The sequence below is a fragment of the Pinus tabuliformis genome, chromosome 3_2 (genome assembly GCF_031772625.1).
Source record: "Pinus tabuliformis cultivar Carrire ecotype Pingquan chromosome 3_2, CPIR1, whole genome shotgun sequence".
In the NCBI taxonomy this organism is placed as follows: domain Eukaryota; kingdom Viridiplantae; phylum Streptophyta; class Pinopsida; order Pinales; family Pinaceae; genus Pinus; species Pinus tabuliformis.
Genome location: NC_142302.1, coordinates 908,495,493 through 908,511,449, shown reverse-complemented (window position 1 = coordinate 908,511,449; position 15,957 = coordinate 908,495,493). Strand labels below are relative to the sequence as shown.

General features: G+C 33.8%; 1 protein-coding gene across 6 annotated transcripts; it reads right to left on the bottom strand.

Moving 5' to 3' along the window:
• Positions 1 to 231: 231 nt before the first annotated feature.
• LOC149183564 (uncharacterized) lies at positions 232 to 2,086 on the bottom strand. Of its 6 annotated transcripts, none has more exons than XM_089417186.1 (6): positions 1,938 to 2,086; positions 1,671 to 1,817; positions 1,306 to 1,513; positions 831 to 964; positions 615 to 701; positions 232 to 505 (listed from the first exon to the last, which is right to left on the bottom strand). In XM_089417186.1, exons 3-6 carry the CDS (start codon positions 1,384 to 1,386, stop codon positions 298 to 300), a joined length of 510 nt encoding a protein of 169 aa, XP_089273312.1. In that variant the 5' UTR covers positions 1,387 to 1,513; positions 1,671 to 1,817; positions 1,938 to 2,086; the 3' UTR covers positions 232 to 297. The 6 variants fall into 6 exon arrangements, with proteins under 6 accessions (XP_089273312.1, XP_089273317.1, XP_089273314.1 ...); XM_089417191.1 differs by having other exon boundaries at positions 615 to 695; XM_089417188.1 differs by having other exon boundaries at positions 1,306 to 1,397.
• Positions 2,087 to 15,957: the final 13,871 nt, after the last annotated feature.

Below are 15,957 nucleotides of genomic sequence, written 5' to 3'. Positions count from 1 at the left end.
CGTTTCTTACCTACCAGATCTCTCTTTTGATGCAACTCCCCTCTGGGAAGGTAAGTAGGTGCTAATCTGAATGCATATATAAGACACTCAAATGGCGAAAAGCCCCTGGCCTAGTAAAAATTTTAATAATGATACAGAGAAGAACATGTCACAGCAAAATTTTTGCAAGATATATAATTTAAAGAAGTGAAAAGACAATTAAGGTAACAGGAAATATAATTCAACGCCACGAAGAATCAATTACGCTGCTTCTGTGAAACTTTTTAAGTAAAATAATTGTAGACAATGGAAAAGCGATTAAGCCGCTTTTGCGCAATTATGATGCTGTAAAACCCTAACGAATTCGTTCTGAAAAGAAGGGTTCTGCAACATTGCACGCACGACACCGTGCTTACGATTGCTATGAAGTTCTAGGAAAGCCCTTTGTTCATCCACAGAATTAACTAATCCACGGTTTGATCTATGCTTCCTGATTGTCTCCCTCCTATGATCTAGATCGGCCATTCTGCAAGAAAGATGAGCAAAACATGGTGTCACCGTAAAGTTCGGCTTTAAATTTTTAGAATTTTGAGTGCGTCAGCATGTAAATGAAATGGAGTGCAACAGAGACGTACTGTAAAGCTAAAGAATGGCGAGGCCGTTCTTGTAAAATATTATGCCGCAATCGAACTTCGTTTAGGGTTGTCTGGTTTAGCCTGTCACTTTAAAAAAGCAAATATTTTATTTTGAAGCGGTCTTATAAGTTCACATAGCAAACACTGAATATCGAGACTAATTTGCATAATTCACGTCAAAATTATAGGTTTATTGAACTTGTTTCTACAAAATACCTTTCATCAAGAATCGCTTCTTCTGTTGAACTAACATCTTGCTCTCTGATAGACTTTTGTCTGCAGGAATACATCGGCCTGATCACTTCATTATGTTGGTGGTGAAGGTAATGGCGACGACTGGACGACTGTGCCTGCAGGATAGCTAACAGAAGTTAAATACGGAAAGACAAAGGATTTTCCAAAAGTTTGCCGAGTAATTTTTGTATAACAAAGGAGATAGAAAGGATGTTCCAAAACTTTCCAAATGTTGGATGAGCATAAGAAAGTATTTTCCATAACTTTGATCATTTTGACGAAGGTCTTTCCGAAAGTTTGATGAGTATTTTTCCTATTATAACGGAGAAAAAAAGGATTTTCCAAAAATTTGGCGAGTATTTTCCTATTACACAGGAGAAAAAAAAGAATTTTCCAAAACTTTGATCATCCTTGACCATTTGCAAACGAGTGTATCGAAGAAGCAAAACAAAAGTACCCGGGGGTGTAGGCCGATTCCGGAAAGACAAACTGGAAGTCCACCGCCTGAAGTCTTGGTTGCCGGTTGATACGACCCCATGCTTGGCTGCACTGTAAAATGTGTTAGCCCCTTCCGGCTCAGATCAATGCAAAATTCAAGATTTTTGTAGACGATGAAACTCTATCGACTTCCCAGTTCCACCGCTAAGTTCTAAGCGGATTTCTACCTGAACCACAAGCTATCGGATAAAAAAAGATCCTCTTACGAATCAAATAAAAGATCTACTTTTTGTCCTTTTTTCTTTTTTTCGCATGGAATTCTTTAGGAAGAAACTTCAAATGTTCATGTAAACTGAACTTCTCAGAAAAAATGCCCAACCCTACCTTCTCTCAAACAAAATAGCACGCACTTCTCTTAAACTTTCTATCGATTCGACCAGTCAAAGCGATCAAATACCGTTTAAAAAAACTTGTTTTCCGTCAAACTGAAACTAATTCGCCGATGTTTCTTCTGAGCAGACCTTCCACCGCCTATAATGGAGACATTTGATCAAATTGAAACAGATCTACGCCGAAAACTTTGGTAATTTGCAGATTTGTAAATAAAACAATTCGCAACACCAGAAACAGTGTGTAGCGAAGACTACTCACCTTGATTTCGTATTATTGAAGGCGATCGATGCGCAAATCTTTGTATTGTCCTGTCACTGATCAATCCTGAAGAAGCTTCTGCTGCCTAAATGAAGAAGGAAAGCCGGTGACAATAACACTGGATGGTTAATGATTTCGGTTTTGACCGCCAAAAACGAAACTAAAAGAAACGTAGTACAGGCTACCGCTGTTACTGGTAAAAGCTGAGTACGAAGACGACACGTGCCTTTCGATTTAGAGCTGTCAATCACATCATACTGCATACGCGTGCAGAAAATGTTGATTATCGGTTTGGCATCATTCGTTGTGGATGTAATGTGGTGTTCACGTGGTTGCCGCAAGGCACGGTCTTTAAACACGGTAATATTGCCACCTAGGATTATGCTTACACGCTTGACGGAGTCTTTCTTGACAGCTGGCAATACATTACACTAGATGCCTATGTCGGTGGTTCGGGAACCGCTGAGCTGGAAATTGTAATTCCATATGCAGGGAAGATATAAATTTTTCCATTTTTGTGGGTGATATAAATTTTTCTCTGAATTTCTTTCCCATTTAGTCTCTCTCTGTTCACATTTTGCTATTTAAGAGCCATCAAATAAGTAAAACCACTTGGAATCTTTAGCTTCATATCTAAGTATTAAATTTTATAAGTTAATGGTTTGTCATGAAGTAATTTATTCACTAATAAATAACTATTATTTATTTCGTTATAACTTTATAACTTTATTTTATAAGAGATTAAATTTTTTATATGTAAATTTTTTGCAGTATAAAATTTGAAAAATAATTTATATTAAGTCCCTCTAGATACTTGATAAAATTTGATTAAGGATTTACATCTTAACAGATTTAATCCTTACAATGTGTAATTCCAACACTTTTTTAATTCTTACATGTGCAATTCCAACACCTTTTTGCTAAGTTTTAGATAAAATTCACAAAAAATATATCAATAAAAGATCAAAATGTAAAATAATGAGACTACTTGAAATGTTTTAAAAAATATTGTCATTACAAAAATTTTGAGGTCTAAAATGGGGCTCCAAAGAAATATTACAAAATAATAATGGAAATAATCAAATAATATTACATTACATCATCAAATTTTGAAAGAAAAAAAAAAAAAAATATATATATATATATATATCTTTTCAACTCATATTTGCAACTTAACTCCCTGTAGTTTTACTCAAATTTCGTGTTGGAGCACTCGTTGGATACGAAATTTAATTCCTCATTTAAGGGTTATCCATGTTGCATACTTTCGATGGACCTACCTACACGAAAAATGAGAAATACATGAAAAAAATGTGATTGCATGTATTTATCATTTTACGTGTAGTTGGGTCCATCGAAAGTATGCCGCATGGGTACTCCTTGGATGAGGAATTAAATTCCACATCCAACGAGTGCTCCCACTCAAAATTTGACTAAAATCTTAGGGAGATAAAATGAAAATACAAGTTGAAAAACAGTTTTTTTTTTACTCCAAAACGTTTAATCATGCCCCCATGGTTGACGTTATCATCTTGAATCCTATTGGTTCTTATAAAGTCGATTTTGGTTGTACATTTTTGTTTTGAGACCCATTTTAGACCTAAAAATCTCTCTAATGCTACTAAGGCGACAAATTTTTGCGACTGTAAAAAGTCGTCAGAATCGGGTTATATTTTTCTGAAAAAAAATCTGATAGTCTAAGTGCTTGAATCATGTTTTTGATGGTGGAAATGGGTTCAACGCCATCAAAACCCCTAGGGCACCCAAAATCTTGAAACTTGACAGTTGTAATGCGGATTTCCCAAAATTTATGTCGGATTTGATCAAAATCTTGTCAGAGTTTCCATTGTTTTTTGAGCAAATTTGAAGTCTCGTTAAACTACGCACTTTTAAAATGTTTCAACAATAAAAATTCCTTTTTTTTAATGCTCTATATAATATATGCATAGTTGATATTAAAATATTTTAATTTATATGGGTAGAACCACATTATGCATGTTAAAATGGTTTTATGTTAATAATATATTTTAAATACATGTCAATATTACTTAACCTTGTATAGTGAAATATTTTATTTATGATTCACATTGAATATTTTATTATCATTGATATTTTTTTAATGTCACCTAACAATTTTAGGCGTAGTCTAACTTATAGACAAAATGACTTTTTTCACCAACATTTTTCTGGTTAATTTTAATCAAAATTCGACAAAGACTTTTAAAAACTTGAGTTTAAAATGTTTAATCTCCATAATTTGAGTGCCCTATGGGTTTTTTAGGGTGTTGAATCCATTTATGCATTCAAAAATGTATTTTAAACAACAAAAAATCTTGAAATTGTGTTGCCGATTTTGATGAATTCCGGTGAACAAGGCTATTTTGTCTATAAGTTAGACTACGCCTCAATTTTACATTAAGAATTGAATAAGTTACACATTTTGTTATTAAAAAGTAACCAAATTATTTTACTTTTAATTATTTCTTCCTTTTCGATACATACATACATACATACATACATACATACATACATACATATATATATATATATATATATATATATAACATTTAAACACTATGTCATGTATTGAAATATTTGTAAAGTATATATAAGTTGTTTTTGTTTTGTAAAGTTGATATAAAATTGATATTTTATTTACAGCGTCAAGAGTTTGAGTGAAATATTGTTCACATCTCCTTCATATTGGGTTGTAATAATAATAATGAATCCAAGGAACATAATGAGAATGAGATGATTTAAGATTCCCACTTGGAAATTTCTCAAAACTACCACTTAGTTTTCTGAGCTTTTGTGTACTTTTTTAGTGAAAGATTTCGCCAAACATTTTTTGAGTGTACTGTTATAGGTGCATTTCTTGGTTTTAGTTTAAATAAATATGTGCTACCAGAATTGTATGCTCACAAACACATTTCAAGATAGAGGCACATTATCTATGATAAAACTCAGAAAGCATGAACCCCACAAATAACAATAGGACAACCCGTAAATAAGCATTCCTCATTGAAGTGCATATTAAAAAAAATCACATTTCATATTCAAGCATAATATAACGTTATGAGCAAGATTTTCAAGTACAATATCAAAAGAACCTGGAATAATATCTTAGCAAATAACTTTAGCGTATCAGTCCATATAATCTTCATAGTATGCAACCCATAAAGTCATGTAATGCATCTTTACACAAAGATATCCGTCCCTTATCACACAAGTGCTCACCTCCAAGAGACTAGAGAATATTTGACCATGTTTCATATGTATACACAACCAACCATTAAAGAGATTTTACTTGTCATCCAGTAAAGGAATTTGACCCCTTGACAATGTTAAATTCGACCACGCATGATCAACTCATCCAACAACCTTAGTGAAGTAACTCGACCTCTTTTATCTCCAGTATTGTGCTTGGCCACTACAAGAACAACTTGTCCCATAACTCATATATAGATACCCTTTCTATGGATTTTAAACTCAACCCTCTCTAGTACATACTTTCACCCAATAATTGATGAACTCGGCCCACAATATAGATGAAGGGAACTCGGCCCTCATTGGACAGAAACTTCAACCCACTAATCCTTAGCAATGTTCAACCTCTTTGACATAAGAAACCCAATCTCATGAACCGAGGACTTCAAACCTTTCAATAAGAATAACTTTGACTCTCTTTAGCATGGAAATCGAGCCGATATTTGGCTTAGACATCCACCTGAAAGATGATATATAGAAAACATAAAGTCAGAAGATAAAATCAATTGATAACACCTTTTACCCCCATTATCTTCTGTAAATGTTCTTGTCCTTGGTAGTACAATGGTGAAATATGAATGATCTCACTCTTTGAACCAACTAGGGTGTATAGTTTCAACACTGAAGTTAGCAATGACGACTAAAGTTTTTTATACCCTAAGATTCTCTCAGAAAACTCTTGAAGAGCTCATTTTCTCAAAATATAAATGATATAATGAGGAGAGACTTCTCACTTTTTCCATTTTTTAATTTAGTGGCCACTTTTTCCGCCATTTTACCCTTTTAATTTTAATAAAGTCACTTTAGGAACTTTTCATTTTATAAAATGAAAATGACTTTTCATTAACCTAGGATATATCCCCTTTTAAGCATTTATAATGTTTTTCCTGGGAAAATAATGTTCCCTTATTAAATTTTTACCCCACCTTATCCTATGGAAACTTTATTAGGCTAGCAGAACCTTGCATTATGTCTCTTAAGTGGTTGGGGACATTACAATCCTCCCTACCCAAAATTTCCCTCAAGTAACTTCATCTTTGAGTGCTTGAGTACATGTTCACCCTCCCATGTGGCATCCTCAAGTAGTAAATCCTTCCATTTCACTAAGTAGTCCTTCACAGCCATATTCCTCAACTTCTACTCTTTAGTCTCTAAAATATCCTCTGGAACTAGAATTAGTTCTCCTTCCTCGTCCAATGGTGGGAGCTTAGTGGAAGTCACTACATGTTTCGCTAAGGATTTTTTTATGCACAAAACATGGAAGACATTGTGAATTTTGCATCCTTCAGGAAGCTCAAGCTCATAGGCCACTTCCCCAACTCGTCTCACGATTATATATGGCCCATAGAACCTGGGTTTCAATTATTTCTCCCCCTTTGATTTTAGTGATGACTGCTTGTGGGGTTGAAGACATAGGTAAACCATGTCCCCAACTTCAAAGTTATGCTCTATTATGTGTCTATCTACATACACCTTTTGTTGGTTTTGAGCCATCTGCAAGTTTTCCTTGAGGACTCACGGATATCATGGCTCTCTTGAATCTAATATTTAGCCAAAGGCACTACAACAAAATAGGCAATTTGCGCCAGATTTAGCACCAGATTTTAGTGCATTTTTTTCTCAATTGGGATGAGCAGCCTGGCGCTAAATCTGGCTCTATTGTACAATTTTTAAAGCATCCTTTTTTGCACCAAATTTTGCATCTTTTTTTACGCCAAATTTTGCATCTTTTTTTACGCCAAATTTTCCATCATTTTTTGCACCAAGATTTTCATTTGGTTTTACAACATGTTTTGCTTCTATTTTTGTGCCATTTTTTGCATCTATTTTTGCATCATTTTTTGCTTCCTTTTTTGTGGCATTCTTTGCTTCTAGTTTTGTGTCATAATTTGCATCGAGTTTTACACCATCTTTGGCATCTGATTTAGTGCCTTTTATTACATCCAATTTGTGCCAATTTTTGCATCTGGTCTTATGCCATTTTTTGCTTCTAATTTTGTACTTATTTTTACATCTATTTTTGCGCCAGTTTTTCTGCCTTTTTTTACACCATTTTTTCCATCCAATTTTGCACCATATGTTGAATCTAATTTAGTGCCAAATTTTGCATCCATTTTTGCATTTTATTTATCTCCCTTGTTTGCATCCTATTTTGCACCATATTTTGCATCTAATTTTGCATCATTTGTTGCATCCAATTTAGCATCATTTTTAACACCATTTCTTGCATCCTTTTGGGCATATAAATTTGCATCCTATGTTGAACAATGTGTTGCATCCACCTTTGCATCCCATTTTGTGTCTATTGTTACGTTCAATTTTGAGCCATTTTTTTCGTCTACTTTTGCATTTTTTTTGCACCAAGTTTTGAATGATTTTTTGCACCTTATTTTACATCCAATGTTGCATCTCAATTTGCATCCAAATTTGAGCCATTTTTATGCCCATTTTTGCACCATTTTTTCTTCTTTTGTGTCCAATTTTGCACCATTTTTTATGTTCAAATTTGCATCCTTTTTGGTATCTAATTTTGCATCCTTTTTGGCATCCAAATTTGCATCCTTTTTTTTTCCACATTTTATGTCGACGTTTGCATCTCATTTTGCACCTAGATTTTAGTTTGAATTTTCATCTAGTTATGCATCATTTTTGACATCCTTGGTTTCACCCTTTTTTAGTCCCATTTTGCATCTTGTTTTGTGTCTTTTCTTACATCCTTTTTACACCAAATTTTGCATCCTCATTTTGGTGTCCTTTTTTGCATCCTTGTTTGCGCCCAATTGGGTATCCTTTCATATGCCCTATTTTGTTCCCTTCTTTGTGTCTAGTGTTGCACCCTTTTTTAATTTTACTTTAAAACCCTTTTTGTGTCATTGTTTGCATCTTGTTTTTATGGCTAGTTTAACATCCACTTCTACTCCCAATTTTGCATCCATTGTTACATCCACTTTTGGCTTCTTGTTTAGAGTTTTAATTTTATTTCCATTTATGACCCCCTCTATGGGTTCATTTTACTAATTTCATTTACATAGTGAAATATATTAAAGTTTCTAATTATCATTTTGCTGTAGGATTTAATGCATGGTTAGATGAACATAAAACCATCTCACTTTATCTCGAAAACCTAGGATAGACCAATTAAGAGAAAGGTTGTTCTAATGCTCGAGATTCTTAGTAAATCAAGATGTAGAGTATAGATTAAGAAAAAGAGAAGGAATTCTTGTGAGTCCTCGCATGCAAGTCTTCTTGGAGTTTTTAGTATAGATAGGAAGCGCTCCTAGCTAGCTCCAAAGCTTGGTCCTACACATAAGAGAGAGAATAAAGCAACCTTCATAGAATAATATCTTGATAATCGAAACTATCAAAAACATATAAATATTATTGAATAAATAAGTATAAACCAAAATCTCATACATTCATTAGTTAGATAGAATAAGTAAAGAATGAATAGAAACATATGGAAGGAAGAACAACTGATCTATATTAATAAAGGAGTTGGAGGAAAGATACAACAATCATATGTAGTTGCAGCAGCACCTCCCCCAACTCCTAGCTCCAAAACTCTCCATCTCAAGATAGATCTTAGCAGCGTGACAATACAAGAATTCCCATCATTTTCTCAATGGCCAAGCCTCCAATATATAGGAAAGTGAAGGCTATGAAGATTTCCCAATTCCTCATTAGTTCAATTTGGGCAAAATCTTTTGGGCAAATAATATTTCCTCATATAAAAATGGCCTTTTCCACTTTTTAGATGCTTTTGTGCTTAGGAAAAAGCTTCCCCATGCTTTATGGCTCTTTCCCACTTTTGTATGATTTTATTTTTTAGGAAAAAGCTAAAGATGAGGATAAAGAGACCACATTCCACCATATGAGTTTCTGAAAGTGAACAAGAGTGTCAAATTCAAATTTTAGTTTGCTTATGTTTTAGTTTTATATATATATATATATATATATATATATATATATATATATATATATATATATATATATATATAGTTTTAGTATTTTTTTTCTAAAAAAATATATTTAGTTTTTGGTATTTTTTTCTATAAGAAAAATTATATTTTGTTTTTATAAAAATGGATTTTAAACATTCCATTCATGCTAAATTTGTGATTTTATGATAGGAGTTTAAATTATATATAAAAAAGTAACTTAATGCCATGTGTTGTGTCGTTGAGATGGGTATTATACATCTCTTCCTTGCTAAGTTATAGAATGTGCTCGGGGTTTCTTAATGCAATAAAACTAATTATGTTCTTCATTATATCTTGAAACGTTCATCTTGAACCTAATAAAACAATAAAGTTAAAATAGGTTTGCCTTTGTCCTTTGTAGATCTTTGTCCCCATCAATCTTGGTCCTAATAGATTAATTGTCTTATGGTGGCCTTGATTGGTCACTTCCATTAGTTGCATGCTTTATAGTTTTCTGTTAGTGACATTTTTTAGGCTTGATAATATGTTATTTAATTTATCAAAACATGTTATTGTCCATATTATTGTTAAATATTAATATTAAATATGTTGGTTTTTTACCATGGTTTAGCAAAACATTCCCAAAAGGTTTATAGATTGTATTTTATAATGCAATGATTCATTGCTTGATGAAATTGTTTTGGATTTTTTTTTAATGATTCATTGGTTGATGAAATTGTTATGGATATTTTTTTTAGTATATTAAATTGTATGTGATAAAGTCAAAAGTCACCTCTTTTTGAGATTTTCATTGGTCAATTTCCCCTAAGGCCATCAAGTTCACCATTCGGTCCCAGGTTAAGGAAGTATAGGAGTCATGAAGTGGAATTTTCCAAGCACATAAATCTTGAGACATGTTTTTTTAGTCAAATTATACTTCCTTTCTGTGTAAATTCTCGATGAAAATAGTCTCATGGAACATGAGGGGACTCAATAGTAAAGGGAAAAAAAGACTCCTAAAAGAAAAATGGTACACAAAGCACCCATCAATAATTTTGATATAAGAAACAAAAATATTAAGTAAGGTTCTACCTCATATAATTAGCAAATGGGGGAGGAATTTCCAAGTAGTAGTGATTCATTCTTAGAGATACTTGGGTGGAATGGTTATTATTTGAAATGATCAGGACATCAAGGTTACCAATATGTTTACCTCTTTTCACATTATGACAATACAATTTTAGTTAATTGACATCGAGGACTACTACCATGTATCCAATGTCTATGACTCTAATATCGCAAATAGAAAACCTCTATTTGTCAATTCTATTTCTAGCACAAGTGATTTATACTCCCCATCTCCATGGATTATTGGGAGTGACTTCAATATTATCAAGTGTCTCGAGGAAAAGAAAGGATGAATCACAATGTTTAACAAGATATTTTGTAAGCTATACCATTAAAGCCATAAAGCAGTCTCCATTAAAGTTGTCAAGCAATAAGTATCCAACCCATACATGTGGATCAATGAGACATAATACATGTGTGTGTGGTGACTAACTTAATACATTGTTCTAATAACTCCACAAACTTATGTATTTCACTCCGTCACATAAATTGACAATAGTGTGACCTAAGTAAACCAAGAGTAGACATGAAACCCTTAGGCAACAAACATTCCCTAGATCCTCAATTAGGTGCTTAAATGATGAAGTGAAAATGCACGGGGAAAAGAGGATTTCATGATTTAACCATCACAAACATGTGATCAAGTGTGACTAGGAGTGTATATATTCATATATTTTCCAAAGAGGGAGTGAATACATGAGCTACCATTCATTGGGCCTTATGTTTCTTTCTTTTTCTTTTTCTTATATATAGGAATTAGGGAATAAGGTTTTCATAAGTTTGGCACAACTCATAGATATAACATTTACATGAATTTTCACTTCAACCTTAGAGTTTAGACTTAGATAAATCATTATAGTGTATCTTTAATGATTTTGGCTTTCACTTTTTTATTTTATTTCATCACAAATGACAAAAGGGGAAATATTTTGCCACAAATCTATGAATGCTTAATCATAAAGGCGTCATGATATGAAAACAAATTAATGATGTTATTCTCTATGAAAATGATGGGTATTCTTGAGAAAATCTTATGCTTATGGATGTCTCCTCTCTGGTTGAGAGAGGGTGAGGGTAGACACCATATTATCCATGTGTCGTGTACTATGGCCAGGACTAACAGTCGTAAGCCTAATAAAGACACCAGTAGGGAGAATGGTGGATTGGATAAACATCTGGGACCAATATTCCTTGATAATTTGTACTTTGACTAGGACTAACCACCATAAGTCAAGTACATTAATCCAAGATAAGAATAGTCATGAGGATTGACATTTCCTAGTCTCAAATATTATGATAGTGGATTAGGAAATGATCATGTGAGGGCATACCTAGTGAACATCCTGGTGGGGTAAGTGCCTAGAGAGGCAGTGGTGTCCAAATTTATGCCTCTTAACATTGTGCTCTGATCTAATGGAGAGATAAACTTATTAGTCAAGGCCTTGCTATTTTGACAATGTTGGCTATGATGATGTAAATCATCATTGATGCTTATCAATCCAGATCCCTTCTTATATGAACATTTCAACTTGAGAGTACTTTTTGGTCTCATTATGAGTACCTCCCTAGTTTAGAGGGAGGGTCATCATCTTCATTATTGCCATCATCACCACCATCATCGTCATCATTATTGTCATCATTTCATTATCGTCATAATCACCATTCATGTCTTCATCATCATCATCATGATTATGGACATTTTCGTCAATTGTTCATAATTATAGGTATCGTAAGAAATATCATCAACCCAAAAAATGTTACGAGTGCTCGAAAAGGGTTGTTAGGACACATAATATATGCAAGAGAAAAAACAACTTTATTTTTTAGAGATGATCGATGATCATCATCATCACTACCATTATCATCGTCATTATAATTGTCATCATCCCCATTGTCATAACTAATATAATTTTTATCATAATTGTTGTCATCTTCATCATGAACATCATAATCATCATTCATGTCATTATTGTTGTTGATGATGACCAAGATGAAAATAATGATAATGTTGATTAGATGATGATGACTTGGAAGATGACACCAAAGATAATTATTATGATTATGACCATGACAACATTTAAAAATTGGGAAGAATGGCCAAGGTCATTAGCATCATCATCATCATTATCATTGTAACCCCCATCGTCTTTATCATCATTGTCATTATCATAACAATCGCAATTCATGTCATCATCATCATCTTCATTATCATCATCATCATAATTATTGACATTGTGATCAGTTGTTGTTAGGTCCCTATACTACTAGTGTAACCCTCATTTTTATTAGTACAACCCACTTATTATATTGATGTACCATGTAGTGCCCATATTGTTACTATTGTGCCCCATAGAAGCCCACTATTGTTATTACTATGCCCTTACATTATTATTGTTTTGTCGGCTCTGATTATGTTATGACCCCTTAGACTCCTATATATAGAAATGAGGTCTTTTCATTTGTATCATCCAAGAATTGCTCATTTATGTAATGTAAAGGAGGTTGCCCCCTCGAAGAGGCTGAATTCTAAGGCGTGGATCTCTCTTTTCTATCTTTTTGTGAGCTGGTTTCATAGCATTTGGTATCAGAGCTTTGGATTCTAGGGTTTCGCTGCTCCAAACAGGTCATTGTGGCATTTTCATTATAACTTTTTTCTGCGAAGTTTCAGAAGTTGAAAAAAAAACCCATTTGAGAAGACATCGCGCTAAATATCGGGTCTGAATTTCAAAGCTTTTTTCACTATATTTGCGGAGATATGATATGAGAAAGCTGGTCTTTTTGCAGACTCCTGAATTACATTCCAAACAAGTGACCTGGGGAAAATCGTCATAACTTTCTATCTGAGCATCGGATTGAAATTTCATAAGAAGGTACAGAAAGAGGACGAACTGTAGTTTATTCTATATATTTTTCAGAGCTAAAGGTCGAAACAGTGACACGTGGCACTTCATACAAGTTCGCTCTTCTGGAAAGGTCTATAATTAGGTCATCTTGGGAGATTGTGCATAACTCTTTCTTGGAGAATCCAATTTGGATCAGACTAGTGGCATTGGAAAGAGGATGCAGAGGGATACTATAGATCGCAATTTCAAATCTTAAAGATCCGAAAGTACAGAGTTACAGTCGTTTCAAGATCAAGCTCCTAAAATCAAGAAAAAACAAGATGAGGAAGTTTGATGGCAAGGATCCAGTAAATTGGATACTTCAGATGGAGCAATATTTTGATCTACATGGTGTACCACTGTTACAAAAGGTATGTACTGCATCTTCATATTTAGAACTGGATCATTTTTTATGGTATGAAGGGCTTTGTTCTCGTAAACAACTTGTTACGTGGTCAATTTTCACAGAGGAGATGATAGAACATTATGAGGATACAAAGAGCAACACCTTCTTTAGAGCAACACCACAACAATTGGAAAGAGTAAAAGGGTTTTGTGACATAGTGGAAAGCAAAATTATGGAAACCAGGAAGCACACCCCTCACAACTATAAATATGGAAGTGTTGTTTCTCCCAGCCTTCCACAACCTACAAGGGTTACACCACAACAATTGGAAGAAAAAAGCGAAAAAGGGCTTTGTTACAATTGTGATAGCAAATGCACTAAAGGTCATAAGTGTGCTGAGAAGAAATTATTTTACATAGAATATGAAGAGGAGGAAGAAAAGGTTCAAGAAACATCAAAAGAAGAGGATATACTCCAGGAACCCACCCTAGGGAAAGAAGAAATGATTCAGACCATATCTTGTAAAGCATTGGCAAGAATTACCACTCCTCAAACTCTCAAGATAGAAGGACACATCAAGAAGAAAAAGGTGCAAGAAGTGAAAGATCACATCGAGAAAGAAGAAATGAATCCAACCATATCTTGTAATTCATTGGTCGAAATTACCACTCCTGAAACTATCAAGATAGAAGGACATATCAAGAAGAAAAATGTTCAAGAAGTGAAATATCACATCGAGCATCAAGAAATGAATCCGACCATATCTTGTAAAGGATTGGAAGAAATTGCCACTCCTCAAACTCTAGAGATAGAAGGACATATCAAGAAGAAAAAGGTTCAAGCAGAGAAACATCACATCGAGCATCAACAACAAGTTCTCCAACTTTTAAAGGATAACACCACTTCGGTGCAAAATCAAATGAAACAACAGGTAGATCAACATCGTAGTGAAAAATATTTTGATGTAGGTGATTGGGTATTTTTACTGCTACATCTCAAACAAGCTATTTACGAGAAGGAAATGTTGGCAATACTACATGCACTTAAAAAATGGCGACCTTACTGAATGGGAAGACTCTTCAAGGATGAGGATGTGGAAGCATTATTTTGTGCTATTTCAATTATCCAACCAGATTGGATAAATGAAGCAAGGGATGAATGGAAGAAGGACGAAGTATGGCCACTTATTCAAAAGTTGGAAAAGATCCCAATTCAAACAATATTGCCAGAAATTGAAGAGGAAGGAAAAATCATATTGGAACCTGGAGCAGTCATAGAAACAAGAACCCGACAGCTATAGAATTGATCAATTTCAGAGTATCTCATCAAGTGGAAGAACTCACCCGCTGAAGATTCCACATGGGAGGACAAGAATTTTATACAGAAGCATCAAGAACTACTCAAGCGTTGAGGACAATGCTTTTTGAAGGAGAGGGGCATGTTAGGCCCCTATACTACTAGTGTAACCCTCATCGTTATTAGTACAACCCACTTATTATATTGATGTACCCATGTAGTGCCCATATTGTTACTATTGTGCCCCATAGAAGCCCACTATTGTTATTATTGTGCCCTTACATTATTATTGTTATGTCGGCTCTGATTATGTTATGACCCCTTAGACTCCTATATATAGAAAGGAGGTCTTTTCATTTGTATCATCCAAGAATTGCTCATTTATGTAATGTAAAGGAGGTTGCCCCCTCAAAGAGGCTGAATTCTAAGGTGTGGATCTCTCTTTTCTATCTTTTTGTGAGCTGGTTTCATAACAGCTGTTCATAATTTTCAATGTCATAAGAAATGTAATCAATGCAAAAAATATGATGTGTGTTGGAAAAGGGATGCAAAAGTGAACAAAAAAATGGGGGTAAAAATAGACATAAAATTGGATGAAAAGTGGACACAACAAAACTAGATGCAAAACAAGACATAAAAATTGACACAAAAGTGGATGAAAAAGTAGATGCAATAGTTGGTGCAAACCTGAAAACAAAATAGGATTCAAACATGGATGAAAAAGTGGAAGAAAACATGGGAACAATAGTAGACATAAAACTTCGCATGAATTGTGGTGAAACAAATGTAGATACAACAATGAATGTAAAAAAAAATAGACACAAACTTGAATGCAAAAATGAGGAAAACTTGGATGCGAAAAGGGATGTAAACATGGGCCAAACAGGGGTGCAATAGTGGAAAAAAAATTAGTTGCAAAATTGGATGAATCAAAAGTGGATGTAAAAGTAGATTCAAAATGGGATGTAAAAAACATAAACAATATTTGATGCAAACTTGGACACAAAAGAGGATGCAAATGTGGATGCAATAGTGGAAGAAAATGTGGGTTGCAACAATATGCATGAGATATGACACAAATAATAGAACAACAAAAGTGGATGAGAAATTGGATATAATAATAGACACATAAAAAAGATGCAGACTTTGATGCAAGACAAGATGTTATAAGGGATGTAAAA